General features: G+C 41.7%; 1 protein-coding gene across 1 annotated transcript in view; it reads right to left on the bottom strand.

Annotated features, from left to right (window-relative positions):
- Window positions 1–25,523, bottom strand: part of PSMB3 (proteasome 20S subunit beta 3) — a 90,628-nt gene that overhangs the window by 11,019 nt on the left and 54,086 nt on the right. Inside the window, exons 4-5 of the mRNA XM_053697832.1 lie at window positions 17,743–17,920; window positions 12,821–12,915 (exon numbers count right to left, since the gene is read on the bottom strand). Of these exons, the coding sequence (XP_053553807.1) occupies window positions 12,821–12,915; window positions 17,743–17,920 (273 nt within the window). The remainder of the gene's footprint in view (window positions 1–12,820; window positions 12,916–17,742; window positions 17,921–25,523) is intronic.

The following is a 25,523-nucleotide window of genomic DNA, read 5'->3' as shown; positions in this document are numbered from 1 at the left end:
GAAAATGTCTCTGAAATTCAGGTAGAAAGCTGGCGCTAAGCTGATGTTATATAATTCTGCACTATGTGCAGAATTATATAACATTATTGTGTGGGTTTACTGGCCCTTTGAGGAAACTTCCATCCACTAGCTTATTCCCAATTCCTCAACCAATTGACTCCTTATAACCCATGTCTTGATTTTTCTCCCGCTCTCTTACTTTTTGTTGATGTTGGACCAAAATGGTTGATGAGCACTTCATGCTGGATGTCCCCAGCCCTTTCACTAATCCTATGCAATTGCTTTACTTGGTGTAAATAATTTTAGTGCACTTCTTCTTTGTGAAGAAGAAGTGGTCTCTCTTCCCTTCTACTTTTGGGCTTGGTGCTTTAGAGATTAAAGAGCAGCAGCTTGTGCACATGCAGCTCAAAGGTTTCCTCCATGTACTTCTGTCCTCCAGTGAGAATGTGCACTCACCAAACGAGTGAACCTTTTCAGTGAGTACCAATACGTATGCGCATTTGTGTCAATGTGGAAACAGTTTTACAATGAGGATACAGTGGTGGGAAGTTTAATCAAGCCCACAAGAAGAAGAGGAGGAGGATTATAAAATGAAATGGTGCCAAACACATTTATCAAATACAAGAGGCAGTATACACCAATTTTCATTTAACTGCATGTAATAGACACTACTATAAATCAGAATATGCACAGATGCTGATCTTAAAAAAAAAAAAAAAAAACTTACTTAGAAGCTCCCAGTTTAGCTCTGTTAAAGATTAGCTGGAACACCCACTGCAAGTGGGAAATAGACACTTCCCCTCCCCTACATATGAAAAGACCCTTTACACAAACAGGAGCAAGCTGGAGTAGGTAGACATTGGTATTCTCCTAAAACTTTGGGGCTTGGTTAGGAGTCTGAAAATCAGAGCAATGTTATTTAAAAATAAGCAAAACTATACATTAAAAAAGAAAAAGAAAACAGAATTTATGTTTACCTGATAAATTACTTTCTCCAACGGTGTGTCCGGTCCACGGCGTCATCCTTACTTGTGGGATATTCTCTTCCCCAACAGGAAATGGCAAAGAGCCCAGCAAAGCTGGTCACATGATCCCTCCTAGGCTCCGCCTACCCCAGTCATTCGACCGACGTTAAGGAGGAATATTTGCATAGGAGAAACCATATGATACCGTGGTGACTGTAGTTAAAGAAAATAAATTATCAGACCTGATTAAAAAACCAGGGCGGGCCGTGGGCCCGACACACCCTTGGAGAAAGTAATTTATCAGGTAAACATAAATTCTGTTTTCTCCAACATAGGTGTGTCCGGTCCACGGCGTCATCCTTACTTGTGGGAACCAATACCAAAGCTTTAGGACACGGATGAAGGGAGGGAGCAAATCAGGTCACCTAAATGGAAGGCACCACGGCTTGCAAAACCTTTCTCCCAAAAATAGCCTCAGAAGAAGCAAAAGTATCAAACTTGTAAAATTTGGTAAAAGTGTGCAGTGAAGACCAAGTCGCTGCCCTACATATCTGATCAACAGAAGCCTCGTTCTTGAAGGCCCATGTGGAAGCCACAGCCCTAGTGGAAGGAGCTGTGATCCTTTCAGGAGGCTGCCGTCCGGCAGTCTCGTAAGCCAATCTGATGATGCTTTTAATCCAAAAAGAGAGAGAGGTAGAAGTTGCTTTTTGACCTCTCCTTTTACCACAATAAACAACAAACAAGGAAGATGTTTGTCTAAAATCCTTTGTAGCATCTAAATAGAATTTTAGAGCGCGAACAACATCCAAATTGTGCAACAAACGTTCCTTCTTCGAAACTGGTTTCGGACACAGAGAAGGCACGACTATCTCCTGGTTAATGTTTTTGTTAGAAACAACTTTTGGAAGAAAACCAGGTTAATACGTAAAACCACCGTATCTGCATGGAACACCAGATAAGGAGGAGAACACTGCAGAGCAGATAATTCTGAAACTCTTCTAGCAGAAGAAATTGCAACCAAAAACAAAACTTTCCAAGATAATAACTTAATATCAACGGAATGTAAGGGTTCAAACGGAACCCCCTGAAGAACTGAAAGAACTAAGTTGAGACTCCAAGGAGGAGTCAAAGGTTTGTAAACAGGCTTGATTCTAACCAGAGCCTGAACAAAGGCTTGAACATCTGGCACAGCTGCAAGCTTTTTGTGAAGTAACACAGACAAGGCAGAAATCTGTCCCATCAAGGAACTTGCAGATAATCCTTTTTCCAATCCTTCTCGAAGGAAGGATAGACTCTTAGGAATCTTAACCTTGTCCCAAGGGAATCCTTTAGATTCACACCAACAGATATATTTTTTCCAAATTTTGTGGTAAATTTTTCTAGTTACAGGCTTTCTGGCCTGAACAAGAGTATCAATAACAGAATCTGAGAACCCTCGCTTTGATAAGATCAAGCGTTCAATCTCCAAGCAGTCACCTGGAGTGGGACCAGATTCGGATGTTCGAACGGACCTTGAACAAGAAGGTCTCGTCTCAAAGGTAGCTTCCATGGTGGAGCCGATGACATATTCACCAGATCTGCATACCAAGTCCTGCGTGGCCACGCAGGAGCTATCAAGATCACCGACGCCCTCTCCTGATTGATCCTGGCTACCAGCCTGGGGATGAGAGGAAACGGCGGGAATACATAGGCTAGTTTGAAGGTCCAAGGTGCTACTAGTGCATCTACTAGAGTCGCCTTGGGATCCCTGGATCTGGACCCGTAGCAAGGAACCTTGAAGTTCTGACGAGAGGCCATCAGATCCATGTCTGGAATGCCCCACAGTTGAGTGATTTGGGCAAAGATTTCCGGATGGAGTTCCCACTCCCCCGGATGCAATGTCTGACGACTCAGAAAATCCGCTTCCCAATTTTCCACTCCTGGGATGTGGATTGCAGACAGGTGGCAGGAGCGAGTCTCCGCCCATTGAATGATTCTGGTCACTTCTTCCATCGCCAGGGAACTCCTTGTTCCCCCCTGATGGTTGATGTACGCAACAGTCGTCATGTTGTCTGATTGAAACCGTATGAACTTGGCCCTCGCTAGCTGAGGCCAAGCCTTGAGAGCATTGAATATCGCTCTCAGTTCCAGAATATTTATCGGTAGAAGAGATTCTTCCCGAGACCAAAGACCCTGAGCTTTCAGGGATCCCCAGACCGCGCCCCAGCCCATCAGACTGGCGTCGGTCGTGACAATGACCCACTCTGGTCTGAGGGAGGTCACCCCTTGTGACAGGTTGTCCAGGGACAGCCACCAACGGAGTGAGTCTCTGGTCCTCTGATTTACTTGTATCTTCGGAGACAAGTCTGTATAGTCCCCATTCCACTGACTGAGCATACACAGTTGTAATGGTCTTAGATGAATGCGCGCAAAAGGAACTATGTCCATTGCCGCTACCATCAAACCTATCACTTCCATGCACTGCGCTATGGAAGGAAGAGGAACGGAATGAAGTATCCGACAAGAGTTTAGAAGTTTTGTTTTTCTGGTCTCTGTCAGAAAAATCCTCATTTCTAAGGAGTCTATTATTGTTCCCAAGAAGGGAACTCTTGTCGACGGAGATAGAGAACTCTTTTCCACGTTCACTTTCCATCCGTGAGATCTGAGAAAGGCCAGGACTATGTCCGTGTGAGCCTTTGCTTGAGGAAGGGACGACGCTTGAATCAGAATGTCGTCCAAGTAAGGTACTACAGCAATGCCCCTTGGTCTTAGCACCGCCAGCAGGGACCCTAGTACCTTTGAGAAAATCCTTGGAGCAGTGGCTAATCCGAAAGGAAGCGCCACGAACTGGTAATGCTTGTCCAGGAATGCGAACCTTAGGAACCGATGATGTTCCTTGTGGACAGGAATATGTAGATACGCATCCTTTAAATCCACCGTGGTCAAGAATTGACCTTCCTGGATGGAAGGATTGTTCGAATGGTTTCCATTTTGGACGATGGAACCTTGAGAAACTTGTTTAGGATCTTGAGATCTAAGATTGGTCTGAACGTTCCCTCTTTTTTGGGAACTACGAACAGATTGGAGTAGAACCCCATCCCTCATTCTCTTAATGGAACAGGATGAATCACTTCCAGAAGATAACCTTGGGAGACTATTTCTAGCGCCCAAGGATCCAGAACATCTCTTGCCCAAGCCTGAGTGAAGAGAGAGAGTCTGCCCCCCACCAAATCCGGTCCCGGATCGGGGGCCCGCATCTCATGCTGTCTTGGGAGCAGTGGCAGGTTTCTTGGCCTGCTTTCCTTTGTTCCAGCCTTGCATAGGTCTCCAGGCTGGATTGGCTTGAGAAGTATTACCCTCCTGCTTAGAGGACGTAGCACTTGGGGCTGGTCCGTTTCTGCGAAAGGGACGAAAATTAGGTTTATTTTTGGCCTTGAAAGACCTATCCTGAGGAAGGGCGTGGCCCTTGCCCCCAGTGATATCAGAGATAATCTCTTTCAAGTCAGGGCCAAACAGTGTTTTCCCCTTGAAAGGAATGTCAAGCAATTTGTTCTTGGAAGACGCATCCGCTGACCAAGATTTTAACCAAAGCGCTCTGCGCGCCACAATAGCAAACCCAGAATTTTTCGCCGCTAACCTAGCCAATTGCAAGGTGGCGTCTAGGGTGAAAGAATTAGCCAATTTAAGAGCACGAATTCTGTCCATAATCTCCTCATAAGAAGAAGAATTACTAATAATCGCCTTTTCTAGCTCATCGAACCAGAAACACGCGGCTGTAGTGACAGGGACAATGCATGCAATTGGTTGTAGAAGGTAACCTTGCTGAACAAACATCTTTTTTAGCAAACCTTCTAATTTTTTATCCATAGGATCTTGGAAAGCACAACTATCTTCTATGGGTATAGTGGCGCGCTTGTTTAGAGTAGAAACCGCCCCCTCGACCTTGGGGACTGTCTGCCATAAGTCCTTTCTGGGGTCGACTATAGGAAACAATTTTTTAAATATGGGGGGAGGTACGAAAGGTATACCGGGCCTGTCCCATTCTTTATTAACAATGTACGCCACCCGCTTGGATATAGGAAAAGCTTCGGGGGGCCCCGGGGCCTCTAGGAACTTGTCCATTTTACATAGTGTTTCTGGAATGACCAGATAATCACAATCATCCAAATTGGATAACACCTCCTTAAGTAGAGCGCGGAGATGTTCCAACTTAAATTTAAAAGTAATCACATCAGGTTCAGCTTGTTGAGAAATTTTTCCTGAATCTGAAATTTCTCCCTCAGACAAAACCTCCCTGGCCCCCTCAGACTGGTGTAGGGGCCCTTCAGAAACAATATCATCAGCGTCCTCATGTTCTTCAGTATTTTCTAAAACAGAGCAGTCGCGCTTTCGCTGATAAGTGGGCATATTGGCTAAAATGTTTTTGATAGAATTATCCATTACAGCCGTTAATTGTTGCATAGTAAGGAGTATTGGCGCGCTAGATGTACTAGGGGCCTCCTGTATGGGCAAGACTGGTGTAGACGAAGGAGGGGATGATGCAGTACCATGCTTACTCCCCTCACTTGAGGAATCATCTTGGGCATCATTTTTACTAAATTTTTTATGACATAAATCACATCTATTTAAATGAGAAGGAACCTTGGCTTCCCCACAGTCAGAACACAATCTATCTGGTAGTTCAGACATGTTAAACAGGCATAAACTTGATAACAAAGCACAAAAAACGTTTTAAAATAAAACCGTTACTGTCACTTTAAATTTTAAACTGAACACACTTTATTACTGCAATTGCGAAAAAGTATGAAGGAATTGTTCAAAATTCACCAAAATTTCACCACAGTGTCTTAAAGCCTTAAAAGTATTGCACACCAAATTTGGAAGCTTTAACCCTTAAAATAACGGAACCGGAGCCGTTTTTATATTTAACCCCTTTACAGTCCCTGGAATCTGCTTTGCTGAGACCCAACCAAGCCCAAAGGGGAATACGATACCAAATGATGCCTTCAGAAAGACTTTTCTATGTATCAGAGCTCCACACACATGCAGCTGCATGCCATGCTGTTCTCAAAAACAAGTGCGCCATACCGGCGCGAAAATGAGGCTCTGACTATGATTAGGGAAAGCCCCTATAGAATAAAGTGTCTAAAACAGTGCCTGCCGATATTATTTTACAAAAAAAAAAAACCCCAGATTAAATGATTCCTCAAGGCTAAATATGTGTAAATATGATCGATTTAGCCCAGAAAATGTCTACAGTCTTAATAAACCCTTGTGAAGCCCTTATTTACTGTCTGAATAAAAATGGCTTACCGGATCCCATAGGGAAAATGACAGCTTCCAGCATTACATCGTCTTGTTAGAATGTGTCATACCTCAAGCAGCAAAAGACTGCTCACTGTTCCCCCAACTGAAGTTAATTCCTCTCAACAGTCCTGTGTGGAACAGCCATGGATTTTAGTAACGGTTGCTAAAATCATTTTCCTCATACAAACAGAAATCTTCATCTCTTTTCTGTTTCAGAGTAAATAGTACATACCAGCACTATTTTAAAATAACAAACTCTTGATTGAATAATAAAAACTACAGTTAAACACTAAAAAACTCTAAGCCATCTCCGTGGAGATGTTGCCTGTACAACGGCAAAGAGAATGACTGGGGTAGGCGGAGCCTAGGAGGGATCATGTGACCAGCTTTGCTGGGCTCTTTGCCATTTCCTGTTGGGGAAGAGAATATCCCACAAGTAAGGATGACGCCGTGGACCGGACACACCTATGTTGGAGAAATCTGTATAGGCTATATAAATGGATCATCTACAAAACATTTATGCAAAGAAAAAACATAATTTATGCTTACCTGATAAATTCCTTTCTTCTGTAGTGTGATCAGTCCACGGGTCATCATTACTTCTGGGATATTACTCCTCCCCAACAGGAAGTGCAAGAGGATTCACCCAGCAGAGCTGCATATAGCTCCTCCCCTCTACGTCACTCCCAGTCATTCGACCAAGGACCAACGAGAAAGGAAAAGCCAAGGGTGAAGTGGTGACTGGAGTATAAATTAAAAAATATTTACCTGCCTTAAAAACAGGGCAGGCCGTGGACTGATCACACTACAGAAGAAAGGAATTTATCAGGTAAGCATAAATTATGTTTTCTTCTGTTAAGTGTGATCAGTCCACGGGTCATCATTACTTCTGGGATACCAATACCAAAGCAAAAGTACACGGACGACGGGAGGGATAGGCAGGCTCTTTATACAGAAGGAACCACTGCCTGAAGAACCTTTCTCCCAAAAATAGCCTCCGATGAAGCAAAAGTGTCAAATTTGTAAAATTTGGAAAAAGTATGAAGCGAAGACCAAGTTGCAGCCTTGCAAATCTGCTCAACAGAGGCCTCATTCTTGAAGGCCCAAGTGGAAGCCACAGCTCTAGTAGAATGAGCTGTAATTCTTTCAGGAGGCTGCTGTCCAGCAGTCTCATAAGCTAAACGAATTATGCTACGAAGCCAAAAAGAAAGAGGTAGCAGAAGCTTTTTGACCTCTCTTTTGCCCAGAGTAAACGACAAACAGAGAAGACGTTTGTCGAAATTCCTTAGTTGCCTGTAAGTAAAATTTTAGAGCACGGACTACATCCAGGTTGTGCATTAGACGTTCCTTCTTCGAAGAAGGATTTGGGCACAAAGAAGGAACAACAATCTCTTGATTGATATTCCTGTTAGTCACTACCTTAGGTAAGAACCCAGGTTTAGTACGCAGAACTACCTTATCCGAATGAAAAATCAAATAAGGAGAATCACAATGTAAGGCTGATAATTCAGAGACTCTTCGAGCCGAGGAAATAGCCATTAAAAATAGAACTTTCCAAGATAACAACTTTATATCAATGGAATGAAGGGGTTCAAACGGAACGCCCTGTAAAACATTAAGAACAAGGTTTAAACTCCATGGTGGAGCAACAGTTTTAAACACAGGCTTAATCCTGGCCAAAGCCTGACAAAAAGCCTGGACGTCAGGAACTTCTGACAGACGTTTGTGTAACAGAATGGACAGAGCTGAGATCTGTCCCTTTAATGAACTAGCAGATAAACCCTTTTCTAAACCTTCTTGTAGAAAAGACAATATCCTAGGAATCCTAACCTTACTCCAAGAGTAACCTTTGGATTCACACCAATATAGGTATTTACGCCATATCTTATGGTAAATCTTTCTGGTAACAGGCTTCCTAGCCTGTATTAAGGTATCAATAACTGACTCAGAAAACCCACGTCTTGATAAAATCAAGCGTTCAATTTCCAAGCAGTCAGCTTCAGAGAAGTTAGATTTTGATGTTTGAAGGGACCCTGTATCAGAAGGTCCTGTTTCAGAGGTAGAGACCAAGGTGGACAGGATGACATGTCCACCAGGTCTGCATACCAAGTCCTGCGTGGCCACGCAGGTGCTATTAGAATCACTGATGCTCTCTCTTGTTTGATTCTGGCAATCAATCGAGGAAGCATCGGGAAGGGTGGAAACACGTAAGCCATCCTGAAGTCCCAAGGTGCTGTCAGGGCATCTATCAGGACTGCTCCTGGATCCCTGGATCTGGACCCGTAACGAGGAAGCTTGGCGTTCTGTCGAGACGCCATGAGATCTATCTCTGGTTTGCCCCAACGTCGAAGTATTTGGACAAAGACCTCCGGATGGAGTTCCCACTCCCCCGGATGAAAAGTCTGACGACTTAAGAAATCCGCTTCCCAGTTCTCCACTCCCGGGATGTGGATTGCTGACAGGTGGCAAGAGTGAGACTCTGCCCAGCGAATTATCTTTGATACTTCCATCATAGCTAGGGAGCTTCTTGTCCCTCCCTGATGGTTGATGTAAGCTACAGTCGTGATGTTGTCCGACTGAAACCTGATGAACCCCCGAGTTGTCAACTGGGGCCAAGCCAGGAGGGCATTGAGAACTGCTCTCAATTCCAGAATGTTTATTGGCAGGAGACTCTCCTCCTGACTCCATTGTCCCTGAGCCTTCAGAGAATTCCAGACGGCACCCCAACCTAGAAGGCTGGCGTCTGTTGTTACAATTGTCCAGTCTGGTCTGCTGAATGGCATCCCCCTGGACAGATGTGGCCGAGAAAGCCACCATAGAAGAGAATTTCTGGTCTCTTGATCCAGATTCAGAGAAGGGGATAAGTCTGAGTAATCCCCATTCCACTGACTTAGCATGCACAGTTGCAATGGTCTGAGGTGTAAGCGTGCAAAGGGTACTATGTCCATTGCCGCTACCATTAAGCCGATTACCTCCATGCATTGAGCCACTGACGGGTGTTGAATGGAATGAAGGGTGCGGCAAGCACTTTGAAGTCTTGTTAGCCTGTCCTCTGTCAGGTAAATCTTCATTTCTACAGAATCTATCAGAGTCCCCAGGAAGGGAACTCTTGTGAGTGGAACGAGTGAACTTTTCTTTTCGTTCACCTTCCATCCATGTGACCTTAGAAATGCCAGTACTAACTCTGTATGAGACTTGGCAGTTTGAAAGCTTGAAGCTTGTATCAGAATGTCGTCTAGGTATGGAGCTACCGAGATTCCCCGCGGTCTTAGTACCGCCAGAAGAGCACCCAGAACCTTTGTGAAGATTCTTGGAGCTGTAGCCAATCCGAATGGAAGAGCCACAAACTGGTAATGCCTGTCTAGGAAGGCAAACCTTAGGTACCGGTAATGATCTTTGTGAATCGGTATGTGAAGGTAAGCATCTTTTAAATCTACAGTGGTCATGTACTGACCCTCTTGGATCATAGGTAAAATTGTCCGAATAGTCTCCATCTTGAACGATGGAACTCTTAGGAATTTGTTTAGGATCTTTAAGTCCAGGATTGGTCTGAAAGTTCCCTCTTTTTTGGGAACCACAAACAGATTTGAGTAAAACCCCTGTCCCTGTTCCGATCGTGGAACTGGATGGATTACTCCCATTAACAAGAGCTCTTGTACGCAGCGTAGAAACGCCTCTTTCTTTGTCTGGATTGTTGACAACCTTGACAGATGAAATCTCTCTCTTGGAGGAGAGTATTTGAAGTCCAGAAGGTATCCCTGAGATATTATCTCTAGCGCCCAGGGATCCTGAACATCTCTTGCCCAAGCCTGGGCGAAGAGGGAAAGTCTGCCCCCCACTAGATCCGATCCCGGATCGGGGGCCCTCAATTCATGCTGTTTTAGGGGCAGCAGCAGGTTTCCTGGTCTGCTTGCCCTTGTTCCAGGACTGGTTAGGTTTCCAGCTTTGCCTGTAGCGAGCAACAGCTCCTTCCTGTTTTGGTGCAGAGGAAGTTGATGCTGCTCCTGCTTTGAAATTACGAAAGGAACGAAAATTAGACTGTCTAGCCTTAGCTTTGGCTTTGTCCTGAGGCAGGGCATGGCCTTTACCTCCTGTAATGTCAGCGATAATCTCTTTCAACCCGGGCCCGAATAAGGTCTGCCCTTTGAAAGGTATATTAAGCAATTTAGACTTAGAAGTAACATCAGCTGACCAGGATTTTAGCCACAGCGCCCTGCGTGCCTGAATGGCGAAACCTGAATTCTTCGCCGTAAGTTTAGTAAGATGTACTACGGCCTCCGAAATGAATGAATTAGCTAGTTTAAGGACTCTAAGCCTGTCCGTAATGTCGTCCAGAGTAGCTGAACCAATGTTCTCTTCCAGAGACTCAATCCAGAATGCCGCTGCAGCCGTGATCGGCGCAATGCATGCAAGGGGTTGCAATATAAAACCTTGTTGAACAAACATTTTCTTAAGGTAACCCTCTAACTTTTTATCCATTGGATCTGAAAAAGCACAGCTATCCTCCACCGGGATAGTGGTACGCTTAGCTAAAGTAGAAACTGCTCCCTCCACCTTAGGGACCGTTTGCCATAAGTCCCTTGTGGTGGCGTCTATTGGAAACATTTTTCTAAATATCGGAGGGGGTGAGAACGGCACACCGGGTCTATCCCACTCCTTAGTAACAATTTCAGTAAGTCTCTTAGGTATAGGAAAAACCTCAGTACTCGTCGGTACCGCAAAATATTTATCCAACCTACACATTTTCTCTGGTATTGCAACTGTGTTACAATCATTCAGAGCCGCTAACACCTCCCCTAGTAATACACGGAGGTTTTCCAGTTTAAATTTAAAATTTGAAATATCTGAATCCAGTCTGTTTGGATCAGAACCGTCACCCACAGAATGAAGTTCTCCGTCCTCATGTTCTGCCACCTGTGACGCAGTGTCTGACATGGCCCTAATATTATCAGCGCACTCTGTTCTCACCCCAGAGTGATCACGCTTACCTCTTAGTTCTGGTAATTTAGCCAAAACCTCAGTCATAACAGTAGCCATATCCTGTAATGTGATTTGTAATGGCCGCCCAGATGTACTCGGCGCTACAATATCACGCACCTCCCTCTGAGCGGGAGATGCAGGTACTGACACGTGAGGCGAGTTAGTCGGCATAACTCTCCCCTCGTTGTTTGGTGAAATTTGTTCAATTTGTACAGATTGACTTTTATTTAAAGTAGCATCAATACAGTTAGTACATAAATTTCTATTGGGCTCCACTTTGGCATTGCAACAAATGACACAGGTATCATCCTCTGAATCAGACATGTTTAACACACTAGCAAATAAACTTGCAACTTGGAAATACAATTCAATTAGAATAATATTAAAACGTACTGTGCCTTTAAGAAGCACAGAAGATCTATGACAGTTGAAAATTAATAAATTGAAACAGTTATAGCCTCAATCCTTGTAAACAACACAACTTTAGCAAAGGTTTAATCCCATTAGCAAAGATAACAACTTCTGAAAGCAGGAAACAAATTACAGAATAAACGTTTTTTATCTCAGTCAACTATAATTCTCACAGCTCTGCTGAGAGAAATTACCTCCCTCAAAATAAGTTTTGAAGACCCCTGAGCTCTGTAGAGATGAACCGGATCATGCAGGAAATACAATGAGTTGCTGACTGAAATATCTGATGCGTAGCAAAAGCGCCAAAAAACGGCCCCTCCCCCTCACACACAGTAGTGAGAGAGAACAGAAACTGTCAGAAAAAAGATTAAGCAACTGCCAAGTGGAAAAATAGTGCCCAAACATTTATTCACTCAGTACCTCAGCAAATGAAAACGATTTTACATTCCAGCAAAAACGTTAAACATAATTTCTAGTTATTAAACAGCTTTATGTATTTCTTACAGTGTAATTCTAGTGAAGTACCATTCCCCAGAATACTGAAGTGTAAAGTATACATACATGACATTATATCGGTATGGCAGGATTTTCTCATCAATTCCATTGTCAGAAAATAAAAGCTGCTACATACCTCTATGCAGATTCATCTGCCCGCTGTCCCCTGATCTGAAGTTTACCTCTCCTCAGATGGCCGAGAAACAGCAATATGATCTTAACTACTCCGGCTAAAATCATAGCAAAAACTCTGGTAGATTCTTCTTCAAACTCTGCCAGAGAGATAACACACTCCGGTGCTATTTTAAAATAACAAACTTTTGATTGAAGATATAAAACTAAGTATAATCACCATAGTCCTCTCACACATCCTATCTAGTCGTTGGGTGCAAGAGAATGACTGGGAGTGACGTAGAGGGGAGGAGCTATATGCAGCTCTGCTGGGTGAATCCTCTTGCACTTCCTGTTGGGGAGGAGTAATATCCCAGAAGTAATGATGACCCGTGGACTGATCACACTTAACAGAAGAAATCTAGTGTATAATGTCCCTTTAATAAAAATAAGAACAATGAAAAGCACAATTTGTGCCACCTCATACATGAGCAACACATATGGGTAATTATATTATGTTAACCTACATGAGCTCAGTAAACGTATAGTTCTGCAATTCTAGTTTTACTTACATGACATGTACAACTACTCCCATTCCAGACACTGCATCTCTATCCACTGCATTCAGCATGGCCTGGGAAATTGTTTCAAAGAGGTCTTCTGGTCCCTTTTAGGCAAGGGAAAATGAGTTAGTACTATCAAGAGAGCTAAGCAGTGTACAGTAGACAAATGAGCCTGACAATCAAGCACTAAAAGAGTAACCACAAACCTATGGAACAAGACTCCAAAGTGGAATTAACAAATTCGCTGGCACACCACCTCTGGGCTACCACAGTACTGCTTGGTTTCATTGGATGCAATTGTAATAAGTAAACCTTAATTTAACAACAACAAAAAAAACATTGAACAAATATGTGAACAATAAATAAGCAAAATTAGAGATTCGCCTTTTAAAAATGACATTTTCACTATATTTTGTTTGTCTGGCACTGCAGGGTTTTTTTTTAGACAGGGGGTCTATGAAGATTAAACCAGGGGCCTTTTTTTTATGATAGATAGAATATGAATTTTTTAAAGACTTTCCAATATACTGCCATTACGATATTGTGCACAATCATTTTATTCGCACACCTCCTGAGGCAGCAGCTTCTTCTGAGCATGTGTAAGAGTGTAGATGTATACGAGTCTTATTTGATGATGGCTGTCACATGATAGGTGCTATTGCACTGTCTTTTTATTATGCATATATTGGATTATGCAATTATATTGTATTTGATGGTCCATTAAATTGTGCACATACAAAAAACTAAAATTATTATATAAAAAAATAAATACAATTATATTGTATTTGATGGTCCATTAAATTGTGCACTTACAAAAAAATAAACAAAAATTACTGTCCCTTAAAATTATTATTCTTATTAATCCATCCTATATATCAGCAATAAAGCTTAAAAGGTACACTGAACCCATTTTTTTTTTCTTTTATGATTCAGATAGAGCATGCAATTTTAAGCAACTTTCTAATTTACCACTATTATCAATTTTCTTCGTTCTCTTGCTATCTTTATTTGAAAAAGAAGGCATCTAAGCTAAGGAGCCAGACAATTTTTGGTTCAGTACCCTGGACAGCATTTATCCACCAATTAGCAAAGAACAACCGAGGATGTGAAGCAAAAATGGGCCGGCTTCTAAACTTACATTCTTGCTTTTCAAATAAAGATAGCAAGAGAATGAAGAAAAATTGATAATAGGAGTAAATTAGAAAGTTGCTTAAAATTGCATGCTCTATCCGAATCATTAAAGAACAAATTTCGTTTTAGTGTCCCTTTAACTGCTAATATATATTACAGATTTATAAGAAAGTGCAACAAATGTTTCTTTATATCTAAATAGTTTTTATTACATTTTTTAAACGTGTCAAGTTACATATTTCAAGCAGGAAATATACGAATCATACAATGTGTCTATGAACATACTTTAATATCTATTTTAATGTGAGTCTAGGATTGTACCTTTCAGTTATCTCTCCATGTCCTACTCAATAGAAGAAAAAAAACAAAAAAAAAAACATGTTGCCAAAATTAAACTCTGACTAACCCATATCAACCAACAAATGTTTCTTTAATATGCTTTTAAATTAAATATAGTTTAAAAAAAACCCCACAAGAACAGAAAGAGCGCAACCACGACTCAAGGTAAAAGATTTAACAATTTTACTATGAGCATATAATCAGTTGCACTTACAAGAGGGTAATATTAAAAGTGCCTTTAGACTCTCCCTTCCAGCACTATACACCTCCGTTTATGTGCACGTAGTCCTGTTAGCAAACGTCTTTAGATCGATCTCTTCTCCTGAAGTTGCAATACTATATGTAGACCCCGTCTACGCATTTTGTCCGGCTTCTGCAGACTTTATCAAGACATTGGACACAGATTCCTTCCGATAGCGGGTTTCCTCCCTTAAGTACTCTCTCGACTCCACCTTCATGTTGTGACACACACCAACCAAATTCCAAATATTACACACGCCCCCTAGCCATGCGTTTGTGGCGTGCACGTTGTTATTACTTGGTATGTAATCCACAACAGATATTTAGATTATGCTGTATTCAAACGTCTATTAACGACATCTTTCTAAAAACAATCTTACACCTATTCAATAACTTTAATATTAAAACATATAAAAAGACAAAATTCATTTAAAATCAAGTAATAACGCGCACGCCAGAAACATATGGCTAGGGGGCGTGTGCGATATTTGGAATTTGGTTGGTGCGTGTCACAACATGAAGGTGGAGCCGAGAGAGTACTTAAGGGAGGAAACCCGCTATCGGAAGGAATCTGTGTCCACTGTCTTGATAAAGTCCGCAGAAGCCGGACGAAACGTGTAGACAGGGTCTACATATAGTATTGCAACTTCAGGAGAAGAGATCGATCTAAAGACGTTTGCTAACAGGACTACGTGTACATAGTGTATAGTGCTGGAAGGGACAGCACCCACCCGGAGATTGAAACCTGCTGACTGTGTGTTGTCTAAAGGCCCTTTTAATATTACCCTTTTGTAAGTGCAACTGATTATATGCTTATTGTTAAATTGTTTACCTTGAGTCGTGGTTGCGCTCTGTTCTTGTGTTTTTAGTATCTCGTAGTCCGAACACTCCTTAGTGTTCAGTGGATATAGAAGCTGCACCATCGACCGAAAATAACGGGAGAGGTTTTAACTTGCCAGAAGCCAAGATCTTCAAAGCACATCTATTAAGCAAATCTACCATAGTCCTGCAGTCACAGAAGTTAATTGCGGTCAGTGTATGTTTGGGATATATCCCTAATACAAACCTCAAATAGTATTTACTATTACATAATAAGTATTATCATCAATATTTTATTATTACATATACTCAAGATTATTATTATATTTTTATAATATATTTTTTAAAATATCAGTTATATCGAATTGGTGTATAATAATTTTTAAACTGTTTTGATTCATTGGAATACACTTTTTAACTATACACTTTAAATATACCATAGTCTATAATAGTATTGTTTCGTTAGCGCAACTTGTTTTTGTGTTGGATATATATATATATATATATATATATATATATATATATATATATATATATATATATATAAATAATACTAGTACTAAAGCCTGTGTACACGGGCCATTTTTTTGCAGTACAGCGGTCCCACCCCTCGCTCTCCCCCCCCCCCTCTCTTTTGCTCTCTCTTCCCCCCCTCTCTTTTGCTTTCTCTCCCCCCTCTCTTTTGCTCTCTCTCGCCCCTTTTTGCTCTCTCCCCCCCCTTTGGCTCTCTCTCCTCCCCCCCCCCTTTGGCTCTCTCTCCTCCCCCCCCCCCTTGGCTCTCTCTCCTCCCCCCCCCCTTGGCTCTCTCTCCTCCCCCCCCCCCCCTTGGCTCTCTCTCCTCCCCCCCCCCCCTTGGCTCTCTCTCCTCCCCCCCCCCCTTTGGCTCTCTCTCTCCCCCCCCTTTGGCTCTCTCTCCTCCCCCCCCCCCTTTGGCTCTCTCTCCTCCCCCCCCCCTTTGGCTCTCTCTCCTCCCCCCCCCCCCTTTGGCTCTCTCTCCTCCCCCCCCCTTTGGCTCTCTCTCCTCCCCCCCCCCCTTTGGCGCTCGCTCCCCCCCACCCCCTTTGGCGCTCGCTCTCTCCCCCCTCTTTGGCTCGCTCTCTCCCCCCTCTTTGGCTCGCTCTCTCCCCCCTCTTTGGCTCGCTCTCTCCCCCCCTCTTTGACCCTTCTCCCCCTCCTGCTCCCTCTCTGGCTCTGTCTTCATTAAAAGCCTTTGCCTCTCTGGCCACGCCCCATCGCGGCAACACCCGCCTGGCCACGCCCCTCGTCGCGCCCAGCCACGTCCCTCGCGATGCCCGGCCACGCCCCCATCGGCCACGCTCCCTAGACCCTGACACTCCGCTTCAGCCTTGCTGAGTGCTGAGTGCCAGGATCCAAACGGTCAGGTATGTTTGTCACGTGCAGTCTCTACTGCGCATGACTGCATCTGACAAACATACTTAGCCATTTATTATATAAGATATGTTTAAAAAAACACAAAAAAAAACCCACACATACTATGGACACAATATTTTTAGAAGATTTCAAATTTGGGCACACACATTCAAAAAGTTCACCACCTTTACATTAAAAAGAATATACCCTAAAATTAATAAATGCTCCATGGGATAAATGGTCTTTAAGGGACATAATACCCATAAGCTAAGATTTAAAAGTGATGCCACATAACTGTAAAAAGCTGATAAGAAAATCACATGAAGATCTCTAAAAACCCAGCCAATCAGCTTCACCAGTGCTAAGTTCAAGCTTTGCTTTACTGTGATCTCATGATTTCACTGAAATCTTGTGAGATTTCATAGTAAACATCCTTAAACTGAGGACGAAAATAACATGAATGTGCCTGCACATGCCAGAGGCACGCTCCCTTGCAGGTCATGGAACTAGCATCTTAATTGGCTGCTTAAAGTCCCAATTTTGAGGTAAAATATCTTCCTTTTTTTTTACATAAAGATGTTCATGTGATATTTTCTAATCAGCTTTTTACAGCTATGCTGTATAACTTTTCAGTGCTTCAACATTTGGTTATCAGGTTCCCTTTAAGTATCCTGCAATAAGACTTAGTTATGGGCGTACTGTCCATGGCCTGCAATTCAGCAGTTTTAGCCTTAATCATTTTAAAGGGGTTAGCAAAGAGAAGAGATATTAAGCTGGTAAGAGCACCATTTAAAACCTGTATATACACACTTCCAATAAAGCGGTTTAAATTGTTTCAGACAGTAACTGGAAGTGCATGTTTGTGCACAAATCATCCCTAAGGACAAATGGTTCACTAGCTGATAAGGAAAACTACCACAAACTCTAAAGGCAGACAGGGACATTCATTAAAAATAACAAAATTAGCCAAGAAAAATAATGACTTTAAGTAACTTTAAACACATTGTATCACCTCTCCCACAATGACTCACCATGTCTGGCTCCCACAGGGACTCGCACATGCCATACATCTGCTCAGAACATGTTCCGCTCACTACAAAATCTTCAGTCACCATGGGACAGCCGATGAGATCCAGGGAGCATATAAACGGTTGGAAGGTTTTGGGGTCTAAGCCAGCAATAACAGGTTCGATATAGTATGGGCCAAATCTGAGGAACACAAGACCAGAGTATCATCTCATTGCCAAGAGTTGTAAATCCAAAGTTGGCAAATCAAAACATATTTACCTAATTGGAAAGCTGTTTAAAAGGACATTAAACACTTTGAGATGGTAATATAAAATGATAAATCGTATTTATAAAAATCAACTCTACAATATATTTTCATTATTTATTTTATCCCCTTTTCCTGTAATTCCATTCTGAAATTGTGAGCATTTCAGTTCCTGTTAGAAGTGGACGTGCAGAACACTGTTATATTCAACACAGCCATTGGCTGCACACTCTAGTGACCTATTTACAACTGTCCCTAATTGACCAAAGCAGAGAAAGTAACCTAAGTTACATGGCAGCTCCCATTGTTTTTTAAAACTTTACATTTATTTTGTCACTATTTAAACAACTAATGAAACTTTAAAAAAACATAATTTATGTAAGAACTTACCTGATAAATTCATTTCTTTCATATTGGCAAGAGTCCATGAGCTAGTGACATATGGGATATACAATCCTACCAGGAGGGGCAAAGTTTCCCAAACCTCAAAATGCCTATAAATACACCCCTCACCACACCCACAATTCAGTTTAACAAATAGCCAAGCAGTGGGGTGATAAAGAAAGGAGTAGAAAGCATCAACAAAGGAAATGTGGAAATAATTGTGCTTTACACAAAAAATCATAACCACCAAAAAAAGGGTGGGCCTCATGGACTCTTGCCAATATGAAAGAAATGAATTTATCAGGTAAGTTCTTACATAAATTATGTTTTCTTTCATGTAATTGGCAAGAGTCCATGAGCTAGTGACATATGGGATATCAATACCCAAGATGTGGAGTCTTCCACTCAAGAGTCACTAGAGAGGGAGGGAATAAAATAAAAACAGCCATATTACGCTGAAAAAATAATCCACAACCCAAAAATAAGTTATTTTCACTTTGAAAAGAAAAAAACTTAAATCAAAAGCAGAAGAATCAAACTGAAACAGCTGCCTGAAGAACTTTTCTACCAAAAACTGCTTCCGAAGAAGCAAATACATCAAAATGGTAGAATTTAGTAAATGTATGCAAAGAGGACCAAGTGGCTGCTTTGCAAATCTGATCGACTGAAGCTTCATTCTTAAAAGCCCATGAAGTAGAGACTGATCTAGTAGAATGAGCTGTAATTCTCTGAGGCGGGGTTTGACCCGACTCCAAATAAGCTTGATGAATCAAAAGTTTCAACCAAGAAGCCAAGGAAACAGCAGAAGCTTTCTGACCTTTCCTAGGACCAGAAAATAAAACAAATAGACTAGAAGTCTTCCTGAAATTTTTAGTAGCTTCCACATAATATTTCAAAGCTCTTACCACATCCAAAGAATGTAAGGATCTCTCCAAAGAATTCTTAGGATTAGGACATAAAGAAGGGACAACAATTTCTCTACTAATGTTGTTAGAATTCACAACCTTAGGTAAAAATTGGAAAGAGGTCCGCAAAACTGCCTTATCCTGATGAAAAATCAGAAAAGGAGACTCACAAGAAAGAGCAGATAGCTCAGAAACTCTTCTAGCAGAAGAGATAGCCAAAAGGAACAACACTTTCCAAGAAAGTAGTTTAATGTCCAAAGAATGCATAGGTTCAAATGGAGGAGCCTGTAAAGCCCTCAGAACCAAATTAAGACTCCAAGGAGGAGAAATTGACTTAATGACAGGCTTAATACGAACTAAAGCCTGTACAAAACAGTGTATATCAGGAAGTATAGCAATTTTTCTGTGAAATAAATCAGAAAGAGCAGAGATTTGTCCTTTCAAGGAACTTGCAGACAAACCCTTATCCAGACCATCCTGAAGAAACTGCAAAATTCTAGGAATTCTAAAAGAATGCCAGGAGAATTTATGAGAAGAACACCATGAAATGTAAGCCTTCCAAACTCTATAATAAATCTTCCTAGAGACAGATTTACGAGCTTGTAACATAGTATTAATCACTGAATCAGAGAAACCTCTATGACTTAGAACTAAGCGTTCAATTTCCATACCTTCAAATTTAATGATTTGAGATCCTGATGGAAAAACGGACCTTGAGATAGTAGGTCCGGCCGTAATGGAAGTGGCCAAGGCGGGAAACTGGACATCCGAACCAGATCCGCATACCAAAACCTGTGTGGCCATGCTGGAGCCACCAGCAACACAAAAGACTGTTCCATGATGATTTTGGAAATCACTCTTGGAAGAAGAACTAGAGGCGGGAAGATGTAAGCAGGTTGATAACACCAAGGAAGTGTCCACTGCTTCCGCCTGAACATCCCTGGACAGGTATCTGGGAAGTTTCTTGTTTAGATGAGAGGCCATGAGATCTATCTCTGGAAGCCCCCATATCTGAACAATCTGAGAAAACACATCTGGATGGAGAGACCACTCCCCTGGATGTAAAGTCTGGTGGCTGAGATAATCCGCCTCCCAAATGTCTACACCTGGGATATGTACCGCAGAGATTAGACAGGAGCTGGATTCCGCCCAAGCAAGTATCCGAGATACTTCTTTCGTAGCTTGGGGACTGTGAGTCCCACCCTGATGATTGACATAAGCCATAGTTGTGATATTGTCTGTCTGAAAACAAATGAACGGTTCTCTCTTTAGTAGAGGCCAGAACTGAAGAGCCCTGAGAATTGCACGGAGTTCTAAAATATTTATTGGTAATCTCGCCTCTTGAGATTTCCAAACCCCTTGTGCTGTCAGAGACCCCCAAACAGCTCCCCAACCTGAAAGACTCGCATCTGTTGTGATCACAGTCCAGGTTGGGCGAACAAAAGAAGCCCCTTGAACCAAACAATGGTGATCTATCCACCATGTCAGAGAGTGTCGTACATTGGGATTCAAGGATATTAATTGTGATATCTTTGCATAATCCCTGCACCATTGATTCAGCATACAAAGCTGTAGAGGTCTCATGTGAAAACGAGCAAAGGGGATTGCGTCCGATGCTGCAGTCATTAGACCTAAAACTTCCATGCACATAGCCACTGAAGGGAATGACTGAGACTGAAGGCGCCGGCAGGCTGCAACCAATTTTAAACGTCTCTTGTCTGTTAGAGACAGAGTCATGGACACTGAATCTATCTGGAAACCTAAAAAGGTGACCCTTGTCTGAGGAATCAAGAAACTTTTTGGTAAATTGATCCTCCAACCATGTTTCCGGAGAAACAACACTAGTTGATTCGTGTGGGATTCTGCAGTATGTAAAGACTGAGCTAGTACCAAGATATCGTCCAAATAAGGAAACGCCGCAATACCCTGTTCTCTGATTACAGATAGTAGGGCACCCAGAACCTTTGAAAAGATTCTTGGAGCTGTTGCTAGGCCAAACGGAAGAGCAACAAATTGGTAATGCTTGTCTAGAAAAGAGAATCTCAGAAACTGAAAGTGTTCTGGATGAATCGGAATATGAAGGTATGCATCCTGCAAGTCTATTGTGGACATATAATGTCCTTGCTGAACAAAAGGCAGAATAGTCCTTATAGTCACCATCTTGAAAGTTGGTACTCTTACATAACGATTAAAACATTTTAGATCCAGAACTGGTCTGAACAAATTTTCTTTCTTTGGTACAATGAATAGGTTTGAATAAAACCCCAAACCTTTTTCCTGAAGAGGAACTGGCATGATTACCCCTGAAGACTCCAGATCTGAAACACAGCTTTTACTGGATTTACAGGAATGTGTGAGAGAAAAAAATCTTCTCACAGGAGGTCTTACTTTGAATCCTAATCGATACCCTTGAGAGACAATGCTCTGAATCCAAATGATTTTGGACAGATTTTATCCAAAAATCTTTGAAAAACCTTAATCTGCCCCCTACCAGCTGAGCTGGAATGAGGGCTGCACCTTCATGCGGATTTAGGGGCAGACTTTGGTTTCCTAAATGGATTGGATTTATTCCAATTTGAGGAAGGCTTCCAACTGGAAGCAGATTCCTTGGGAGGAGGATTGAGTTTTTGTTCCTTATTCTGACGAAAGGAACGAAAACGGTTAGAAGCCTTAGATTTACCCTTAGGTTTTTTATCCTGAGGCAAAAAAACTCCTTTTCCTCCAGTGATAGTTGAAATAATAGAATCCAACTGAGAACCAAATAAATTATTACCTTGGAAAGAAAGAGATAGTAATCTAGATTTAGATGTCATATCAGCATTCCAAGATTTAAGCCACAAAGCCCTTCTAGCTAATACAGCTAAAGACATGGATCTAACATCAATTTTGATAATATCAAAAATGGCATCACAAATAAAATGATTAACATGTTGCAGTAAGCGAACAATGCTAGATATGTCAGAATCCAATTCATGTTGCGCTAAATTTTCCAACCAGAAAGTTGATGCGGCCGCAACATCACCCAAAGAAATAGCAGGTCTGAGAAGATGACCTGAATATAAATAGGCCTTCCTTAGATAAGATTCAAGCTTCCTATCTAAAGGATCCTTAAAGGAAGTGCTATCTTCCATAGGAATAGTGGTACGTTTAGCAAGAGTAGAAATAGCCCCATCAACTTTGGGGATCTTTTCCCAAAACTCTATAGATTTTGCTGGTAAAGGATACAATCTCTTAAACCTTGAAGAAGGAATAAAGGAAGTACCTGGCTTATTCCATTCCCTAGAAATCATATCAGAAATAGCCTCAGGAATGGGAAAAACACCTGGGGAAACCACAGGAGGTTTAAAAACAGCATTTAAACGTTTATTAGACTGAACGTCAATAGGACTGGTTACCTCAATATCCAAAGTAATTAACACTTCTTTTAATAAAGAACGCATATACTCTATTTTAAATAAATAAGTAGATTTGTCAGTGTCAATATCTGAGGAAGGATCTTCTGTTTCAGATAGATCCTCATCAGAAGAGGATGAATTATGTTGTTGGTCATTTGAAATTTCATCAGCTAAATGAGAAGTTTTGAAAGACCTTTTACGTTTATTAGAAGGTGGAAATGCAGACAAAGCCTTCATAATAGATTCAGAAACAAATTCTTTGAAATTTACAGGTATATCATGCACATTAGAAGTTGAAGGAACTGCAACTGGCAATGTACTATTACTGATAGAAACACTATCTGCATGTAAAAGTTTATCATGACAACTATTACAAATGACATTCGGTGGAATAATTTCTACAATTTTGCAACAAATGCACTTAGCTTTGGTAGAACCGACGTCAGGCAGCAATGTTCCAGCAGAAACTTCAGAGACAGGATCGGATTGGGACATCTTGCTCAATGTAAAAGAAAAAACAACATATAAAGCAAAAATATCTATTTCCTTAAATGACAGTTTCAGGAATGGGAAAAAATGCAAAAGCATAGGCCTCTTGATAGAAGAAAGCAGGAGGCAAACATGCATGGGGTATTGAAATAATGAAAAAATTGGTGCCAAGTATGACGCCAACGTAACGTAAACTTTTTTGGCACCAAAAATGACCGGAAATGACACTTGCATCACTAAAGACGCCGCTGTGTGAAAGGTCTCGACGTCACGTATGACGCCGGAAATGACGAAGTTGCATCAAAAAACGTAATTTCCCGCGCCAAAAATGACCCAATAAAGTCTAACATTTGACGCACCCGCGGGCCTAATACTCGCAAATGCAAAAGTAGTCAAAATTGAAAAAGACTAAACCCCAGGTAAGAAACAAATTTCTTAAAGTGTTTATATTCCCAAATATGAAACTGACAGTCTGCAGAAGGAAATACATGAACCTGACTCATGGCAAATATAAGTACAATACATATATTTAGAACTTTATATAAATACATAAAGTGCCAAACCATAGCTGAGTGTCTTAAGTAATAAAAACATACTTACCAAAAGACACCCATCCACAAATAGCAGATAGCCAAACCAGTACTAAAACAGTTCTTTAGTAGAGGTAATGGTAAATTTGAGAGTATATCGTCGATCTGAAAAGGGAGGTAGGAGATGAATCTCTACGACCGATAACAGAGAACCCATGAAAAAGACCCCCGTTAGGGAAATCATCGTATTCAAAAGGTGATACTCCCTTCACGTCCCTCTGACATTCGCTGTACTCTGAGAGGAATCAGGCTTCAACAATGCTGAGAAGCGCATATCAACGTAGAAATCTTAGCACAAACTTACTTCACCACCTCCATAGGAGGCAAAGTTTGTAAAACTGAATTGTGGGTGTGGTGAGGGGTGTATTTATAGGCATTTTGAGGTTTGGGAAACTTTGCCCCTCCTGGTAGGATTGTATATCCCATATGTCACTAGCTCATGGACTCTTGCCAATTACATGAAAGAAATATATCTTTGAATGCTTCGTTCTAACTAGCATAGCATTTATTTAGTGTTTAATGTCACTTTAAAATTGTATGCTCTGTCTGAATCATAGCTTGAAAAAAACAGAATTTATGCTTACCTGATAAATTACTTTCTCTTGCGGTGTATCCAGTCCACGGCTTCATCCTTTACTTGTGGGATATTCTCATTCCCTATAGGAAGTGGCAAAGAGAGCACACAGCAGAGCTGTCCATATAGCTCCCCCCTAGCTCCGCCCCCCAGTCATTCGACCGAAGGTTAGGAGAAAAAGGAGAAACCATAGGGTGCCGTGGTGACTGTAGTTTAAACAAAAAAATTATTTACCTGACTTAATTACCAGGGCGGGCCGTGGACTGGATACACCGCAAGAGAAAGTAATTTATCAGGTAAGCATAAATTCTGTTTTCTCTTGCAAGGTGTATCCAGTCCACGGCTTCATCCTTTACTTGTGGGATACCAATACCAAAGCTTTAGGACACGGATGAAGGGAGGGAACAAGACAGGTACCTTAAACGGAAGGCACCACTGCTGGCAAAACCTCTCTCCCAAAATTAGCCTCCGAAGAAGCAAAAGTATCGAATTTGTAAAATTTGGCAAAAGTATGCAGTGAAGACCAAGTCGCTGCCTTACAAATCTGTTCAACAGAAGCCTCATTCTTGAAAGCCCATGTGGAAGCCACAGCTCTGGTAGAATGAGCAGTAATTCGTTCAGGAGGCTGCTGGCCAGCAGTCTCGTAAGCCAACCTGATGATGCTTTTCAGCCAGAAGGAAAGAGAGGTAGCAGTCGCTTTCTGACCTCTCCTCTTACCAGAATAAATGACAAACAAGGATGATGTTTGTCTGAAGTCCTTAGTTGCTTGTAAATAGAATTTTAAAGCACGAACTACATCAAGATTGTGTAGCAGACGTTCCTTCTTTGAAGATGGGTTCGGACAGAGAGAAGGAACTATTATTTCCTGGTTAATATTCTTGTTAGAAACAACTTTAGGAAGAAAACCAGGTTTGGTACGCAAAACAACCTTATCTGCGTGAAACACCAGGTAAGGTGAATCACACTGTAAAGCAGACAATTCTGAAACTCTTCGAGCAGAAGATATAGCTACCAAAAACAAAACTTTCCAAGATAATAACAATACCTATGGAATGTAAAGGTTCAAACGGAACCCCTTGAAGAACTGAAAGAACTAGATTAAGACTCCATGGCGGAGCCACAGGTTTATAAACAGGCTTGATTCTGACTAGAGCCTGAGCAAACGCTTGAACGTCTGGTACCTCTGCCAGACGCTTGTGTAA

This window comes from Bombina bombina, chromosome 1 (genome assembly GCF_027579735.1).
Source record: "Bombina bombina isolate aBomBom1 chromosome 1, aBomBom1.pri, whole genome shotgun sequence".
Classification (NCBI taxonomy): Eukaryota; Metazoa; Chordata; class Amphibia; order Anura; family Bombinatoridae; genus Bombina; species Bombina bombina.
Note: the sequence above shows the minus strand (reverse complement) of the source record. Positions and strands in the feature narration are given on the sequence as shown.